At 48.8% G+C, this 7,500-nt stretch overlaps 1 protein-coding gene across 4 annotated transcripts in view; it reads right to left on the bottom strand.

Annotated features, from left to right (window-relative positions):
* Nucleotides 1–7,500, bottom strand: part of LOC126578943 (uncharacterized) — a 27,413-nt gene that overhangs the window by 3,680 nt on the left and 16,233 nt on the right. For 3 of the 4 annotated variants that reach the window (XM_050242049.1, XM_050242052.1, XM_050242050.1), the window contains exon 3: nt 639–2,738. In XM_050242049.1, the coding sequence (XP_050098006.1) occupies nt 639–2,732 (2,094 nt within the window). In that variant the 5' untranslated portion in view covers nt 2,733–2,738. Of the gene's footprint in view, nt 1–638; nt 2,739–5,033; nt 5,344–7,500 lie in introns of those variants that run through there. The other variant, XM_050242048.1, reaches the window with a different exon arrangement.

The following is a 7,500-nucleotide window of genomic DNA, read 5'->3' as shown; positions in this document are numbered from 1 at the left end:
GGTCAGGGGATCAAATTGTGGCAAGTGATTGTAGATTGATGAACAATCAATAGAAGAGCCGGGTTCTGTGGTCACCGAACCGGATATGAACCAAATGAATGCTACACGAGTTGGCCGTAAATTGGGAGCTCAATTACAGTCAGTTACAAGTTGTAATGATGGACGAGCAGCAGTTAACAAACGGGTTCTTGTCCAGTATATTCGTTATTATCGAATAACCAGTTATTCGGAGTACCTAAACTTCCCCCAGGGTGGAGTTTTCGAAAAACGAAAACGACAGCTAAAAGCTGGCTTCATTAGAACGATGATCGTAATCGCTCTGTTGAATAGACCATTCTAATGACCAGGCAAATTGACACCTGCGACCGTTTCACGCTCCAAATATTTTTATGAAAATGACTTCCAGGAATTAGCAACAATCGTCTAAAAGCAGGCACGCGCCCAAGCACGCGCACTCTACACGTCAGACACGAGTCTCGGGCCATAGATCGTGTTCGACAGATTGTTCATCTAATTGGTCTATTGCCAAGGGGGTTTGCCTTATCGTGAGCTGACCATGTGGATGCTAGAGAGGTGTTGACAGGTTTCGAAGCGAGAGTTAAACGATATGCAATCACCATTGAAGTGTGGCCCCTTACCTTCTCGATATCGGAGATCGTATCTTTCATCTTGCAGAGCCGCATCTTCTCGTCGCTCTCCGTGTCTGGCCCGGCGTCGGCAGTGTTGGACTGCTTCGTAAGCCCCTTGGCCGAGAACACCACCAGATCGGCTTTGATTTGATTCTTTTCCTTGCGCAGCTTGTGCATCTCGACCACGATGCTCTTGATGTTGGGATCGGCCGACTTATCGCCGTGCGTCGGCCGACAACCGTGCTCCCGCTCGAACCGCTCCTCGAACTGTGTTAGCTTCTTCTTCAGTCCGCTCAGCTTCCGGCTGATCGTCTTGATGCGCTCGTCGAACATGTTGTTCGCTACCGGTACTGCGCCCGATTTCGGATGGGCCGCAACACCGCCCATACCGGCACTGTCCTCGCTACGGTGGTACAAACCGTACTGCTTCAGCGAACCACCGGATGAAACGGGACGTAGCTTAGCGTGCGACACGGAATCCATGCGTTTTGCGTGATCGAACTTATCGTCAGCAAACCGCTGACAGACGAGGGCCGGCGTATCGTCGGGGTACGATTGCGGTCCCCACGGAAGCTTCTCGCGGGGTGAAAGCGGCTCCTCGAAGCTCCCCATCGTATCATGCTGTTCCTCCTGCTCAATAGCCTTGTTCTTCTCTAGCACATTGTTATCATTGTAATCCGAGAGGGTGGCTTCCATCATTGGCATATCGTAGCCGGAGTTGGCATGGGCAGCGCCAGTTTGCTGCGAGTGATCCTTGATCACTTGCTGCAATAGAAGGGCTGCTGCCACAGTTCGCTGGTCGGATTTGGAGCTCCGTACTGCTCCATTGCGCCGGTCTGATTTCGAGACGCTCGATGAGTGAGTGTCATGTTTGGAGTAGAAATGCTCACTCCCAGCCGACAGACCGACAGCACCATTGCCGGCACGATCCTTAATCAGTGAGGCACCGTGATTCTTCGAGGACGACTGCTTGCTACGCGCTCGCGGTGAGACGGACTTCCGGCCGGGCGGAGGGCGTGTTTTCGAGAATCGCTCACAGTGACGACGCCGTTCGTGTTCGCAGTCCTGCTCACTGTCCGAGTCACGCCGTGACTTCAATATATCCCGACACGGTGACAAACGATGCTGCTGTTGTTGCTGTGGCGTCTTGCCGTGGTGCAGCTGAAGGTGGTGGTCCTTGCCAGTTCCACCGTTGGCCACACTTTCGACGCTGCCAATGAAAAACTTCTTCAAATCATCTGCGCTGTTCTTGAGGTTCTTTTCGAACACCTGCTGCAGTTGCTGCTCATCGCCAGCTCCCTGCTGCTGCTGCTGCTGCTGCTGTTGCTTATGCTCCTCGACTAGCCCTTCTGCTTCGGCCGCTTCTTCCTCTGCAATGATGTTCTCCTTGTCGATCGAGATCTCGACCGTTGGGGCGCGTTTCTTGAAGTCCTCGTGTGAGGACACGCGCCTGATGACCTCGGCACAGTTTGGCAGATGTTCCTCACTGTTCGATCGTATCAGCTTCCGGTCCTGGCTGATCGAGGACGTACTGTCCTGGCGCTCCTTACGCTTCCGGCAGTTCTGCCACTCGGACGAGTTGATCAGATTGGGCAGATACTGATTCACCAGCACGGTGGACGCTGGCGGTTTTTGTGGTGCAGGTGGTGATGATTCGGGAGTTTTGAAGCCTCCGTCATCACCACCTCCGGCACCTACTTCATTCCGGCGGCCCTCACTGCTAGTGTTGCTGCCGGCGCTGCTACTTCGGTTAATGCTTCCGCCGCTGCCACCACCACCACCGACGCTAAAGAGACCACCACCATTGCTACTGCTGCTCTTGTTGCCGGTGTTGTTACTGCTATTACTGATGCTGCTGTTGGTGCTGCTACTGCTGCTGCTGCTGCTGCTACTGCTGTTGCAGACGCTACTGTTGTTGTGGTTAATATTGCCTGTCTGCTTTCTGCTGCAGCTAACATCGTGAGGATCGTTCGTTGCAGCCGCTACCACCACCACCACCGGGTCCGATTGACCGTTCGACGAGAGGCTGATGCTGGTCGGTGAGAGGATCGTTGTCAGACGACTAAGGTCGTCTTCATTCTGTCCCAGTGATGGGCGACGCATGCCGCACTACAGAAAAAGAAGAAAGCACGGATTTTATTTATCAATACAATGTGTAATGGGACAAAAAGCTCAAGTGATTTACTATCAAATGGAGGCGCCCAGTCAGTTAAAAAAATCCAAACAAAAATCCATCCAGAAAAGTTTGATTTAAACACAAATCTGATCAACATATTACTATACTGTATTATACTATAACAATAAAATCCCAGTACTCCCAGGACCATTATAGATCCCATCATGATGAAGATAAGGCAATGCTCTCCCCTCCCACTTGTAATAGATTGCACGACTGATATCGAAAACGGTTCAAAAATAGAACGCTCGTAGAACGGTGTTTTGTTACAAAATAACCGAAGCCCTTGCAAACATGGGCGGCGCAAAACGTGACTGCAAAATTGATCAAACATTATATTTTTACCCCCGCCTCGGTCTATAGATGACGTTTCGTTTCGTGGCCGACGTTGCTAGCTGCTGCTTTCTCTCGTGTTCATAATTACATGACAAGGCTATGCTATACAACGGGGCCCGCCACTACCTCTTGACAATTTAATGACATCATGACGCAGAGGGCTCACTGTCTGGTGGATGAGCTGCTGGATAAGAATGCCCCGCTAATCATTATCGCACTTAAATAGCTCACTCATCGTCTCAACGAACGAACGTTGTGCTTGGGTGCTTGTGGTGGTGCTTGACGTCCCGTAATCCTACTAATCCCACGGAGAGCACAAAGCGATCTACAGCGGAATGGTTGGCACTAGAGAAACGTCCTCAAGGCGCTATGCACACGAAGGTTCTCGTATCTCACAGTTTGTGTGGCCATTGGTGCCTTCTTTCTTGGTTTAGAAACAGCAGCACGATCGATGCGGGAGTGTTATCAAAACAAACTATTTAGCGGTCGCGTTGAGTGCTCTGCATGTGTGCTCTCTGTGCAAGTGCTAATTGTTTCACGATCAGTAGCTAATCGTGAATGGTAGCTCTCGTACGTCATCCAGATGGCAGTATTTTAAGAATTTTATACCACTTTCCATCGCAGATAAACGTGTCGTGTGGCATGCCACTAGCAAACGTTGTCCAGTTCCGTTCCATTGACAATGATCGATCGGAATTAAACCACAGGACTATGAGTGCGCGTTTTTTTTTTAAACCGTTTATCTTCAACAATGAAAAGCGTGCGAGAAGATTTCGACTCGAAATGGGCTTCAATTATCATGCTTATCATTTTTTCGATTTGTTTTACAATCGTACGACTCATACCACCGTAAAACCGCTGGTAGTGACTGCCGATTTAATCGATTTGTCGCCATCCCGGCACGCGCGTACAAACTACCCCTTCCGATAATAGAACGCCTGCTACCCAAATTAACTAAAAAAAAAAACATCGATAACACGATGAAACGGCGATATCTTTATGACACTCCACTGGGGCGCTATTGTTCTTTGGACCGAGGACCGATTCGATCATTTCACCCATCCGCCGCCGCCGGGTATTTTCATCGTTTGACAGCCCAGAAGCAGGCGGCAGGAAACAATGTAACACGGTACTAGGATAACATCAGCTTTGCGCGTTCGACACAGCCCAATTATAATGGCCGGCACACGAAACATCTCGAAATAGGTAGCCTGGCTTCACACGCCTTCCACAACGGCTTGTGGTTGGTGGGCAGTGGGTCAGAGCGCACGCTATCTTCTGAGTATGTCAGATGATGAACGGCGGCGCACGGATTACGGTAGGCTTGTCCACCAATCGCTACTCGCTATACTCGCTATCAAAGTAGGTAATGCTGTCATGGCTCCCTAGCTAGTAATTCATTCTGATTACAGGCACGATTGTGATGCATTATTCTTGTTTAATTCCATTTCATTGAACCAGTAACCAAATCGCACATTTAGTTGGTTACTAGTGCAGCCCAAACAATTGATTTGGTGTTAAAAAACCCTTCCAGTAAACAATCAAAAGATCGATTTAGTTGCCATGAGCAGCTTATGATTGCGTTGGACCACAAAAAAGTGAATGAAAAATACAGAAGCTGACCAATGAATCCTCTTGAAGTCCTCGAGTGCGTCAACATTATACAAAGCGCACGATTTAAAACACACTTGCCATCGAGGCATCAAACACTTGAGGCGACGTGAATGGACAAAACGGAGTCACTAAGTGCAATTCTTGAAGTGCATCGTGGAATCTCCCCAACAGAGCAAAGGTGCTAGTTATTCCCACAGTCGTTGCATGCGTTGCACTACCAGCTTCGAAAACGACAAACCGCAGCGCTGAAATACGCACAATCACCGAACGTCACTTACTTTGCTCTTCCACTGGCGAATCTGGCAGGCTTGAGCCAGCTTGTGTATCAACTCGCTCGTCCCATCCCCACGATCACCGGTCGTCGGCTGAACGCACAGCATCGTGCGTCGAATCAGAACCAGGAGGTGGTCCAAATTAATTTCCAATGTCACTGCCACCAATTCAAGGGCTGCAGAATTCACACTTCACAAAAAACCATGTGGTTCGCACAAATTTTCGCACAACAAAAAACCACTCTTCCTCTAGCGGCACACACAGTGTGTTAAGTTAGCGCGTTCCGAGGGTAGAACCGTTCGCGGGATCGTTTGCGCGACTTGTGGAGACGCGCGAGCTGCCGGGAACCGTTTATATACCTCTACCGGAGCGAGCGCGCGCGATCGTGATGCGCCATTTGTGCCACTGATAGGGAAGTCGCGGCTATCTGTCGCAGCTCTCAGCAGGGCGACTCCAAGACGCGACACGGACACGACTGCAGCCGCCGTCGGAGAGAAGACGGTTCAATTAAGGGGTTTTGTGCGCATTGTTTACTCACCGTTCCACCGGTATCGCCGTTTGACCGACCGCAACACGTAACGGCGGTCGACTGTTGTTGTCGTCGAGGGAGGCTTATCACTCAACGGAACATAAATGACGATACATCGTTAACTGAGACACTTCATTATCTAATATCATCTCAGTGGAAATCGGATGCACTCGAGCTTGGTCTCTTGAGCTCGGTTTCCTACAAACTAGTGGCCCCTGAAAGGCACCTTTAACGAGGAATAGGAACAGATTGCAAGTTGCAAATCACCCACAACTCACGACTCAAATATTGACAGAACTCGTGTGCAAGCATCGAATGCTGATGCGCGTGGTTGTAACAAGATGCTACTGATAGCTAGGTTCGTTTGCACACATTCCGTTCTAGTTGTAAACACTTGATGGCTCCGACTCAGAAACCCCACCTGGAAGACTAAAGGAAAAACTTCTTGTTTTGAGTTCCGATATACGGAGTGCAAAGTTCTCGATCAAATGTTGTTCGTCGGCCTCGACAAAGGTGTGCGCGGTGTGTCACTGTGTGTTGTGCTAAACGCGTTCAGCAAGCGTCGAGATCCTTCTTCGACGTCTTGGTTCGAAAAATGTCTTGTTAGCATTAAGACGCTCTATTTACCTTTTGCATCCGCGAACGCGAACGCGAACGCGGGCACAGACAAGCCAACCAGTGTCAACCAGATACAACGGCGCGGGACCGACTCAATCTGAATAAAACTGAACCATTCTCACTTTCGCTAGCATATACGGCCGCTTGCCGCTAGTAGCCTCATCATCCGGGCTCATTATCAACGTGATAATCGCTAGCCCAAGCCAGGCACACTAGTAAGTAAGCCAGAGCGAGAAAAGTTGCCAGCCGACCGACGTCCACAGGATAGCTTAGGGCAATGGCTGCTTCCTTCTACTACCGTGTCACCGTGACTATCTCTCTGTACCATCAATCTGAACTCTTATCATTGATATAAAAACAAAACAAAAAACGCTGATTTGTTTGGATTCCAAGATTCCCCCGTGGCGTGCCCGGTTCAAAGAGCGGTTCGAACTCGTTCGTTCTCTCGATCGTGACATTGAACTTGATGAGTCGGATCGATCGTGGCGAAAGTGTATCCCGGTACAGATGGCTTCACCCCCCTCTCATCCATCAGTCGCGTTGGCAATGGATTTTAATTAAATTCCCAACCAGTGAGTCCGCGTGGCGAGTGCCGTGAGAAATGTGCACTGATTATGTGCTCGATCGATTCCCGTACGTTATCGGTCTCGGGTGTTTAGAATAATTGTTTGCCTTTTTTTTTGCTGCCAAGCGATAATAACGACAGCACGCTACCAGCACGTGTTGTCCCCGGCTCGGTTATCGGACGATTGTGCAAAAAGGGGTAAAAGGATGGTTTTGTTCCGTGATTGTGTGAATGATCGGCAGATGGGTGGACATGTGAAGGGGAAAGTAGTGTGGTTATTGTGGTAGGTTTGTTATAAACTAACAAACGATATCGTTTAATTATTTTTATTCATTTGTTTTGAATTAATCAAACCGGCTACTAATTGAATCTGTTGGGGCGATCTTTATCTGATCAGTGCACTTGATCCTTTCCCATTACAAAAGGGGGAGTAAGATAATTGAGGATTTATTTCATCACAGTTACACTGCGATGATCTATTCTATGATGATCTTTCTCTCTCAGAGAATCAACAGCAAAAAGGTAGACTAATAAAGTGACGCGTAAATATTGAATTATAATTATTTCAATCAATTTCAGTCACATTCCACGGTATTCCCAATTGCTTTTTTGGAATGTGGGCTGAATTTTTCATAGCGCCACACGCTGCTGCTTCAACCCCTGGGGGGTTTATCATCGTTGTGCACACTAGACAGACAAACTTATCCTTCCGGTTCTTTACAGCCAGTCCGTCCATCCAGAATGTGTAATTCATTAGTGT

Source organism: Anopheles aquasalis, chromosome 3 (genome assembly GCF_943734665.1).
Source record: "Anopheles aquasalis chromosome 3, idAnoAquaMG_Q_19, whole genome shotgun sequence".
NCBI lineage: Eukaryota > Metazoa > Arthropoda > Insecta > Diptera > Culicidae > Anopheles > Anopheles aquasalis.
The sequence above is the reverse complement of the archived record's forward strand: the minus strand, read 5'-3'. Positions and strand labels throughout refer to the sequence as shown.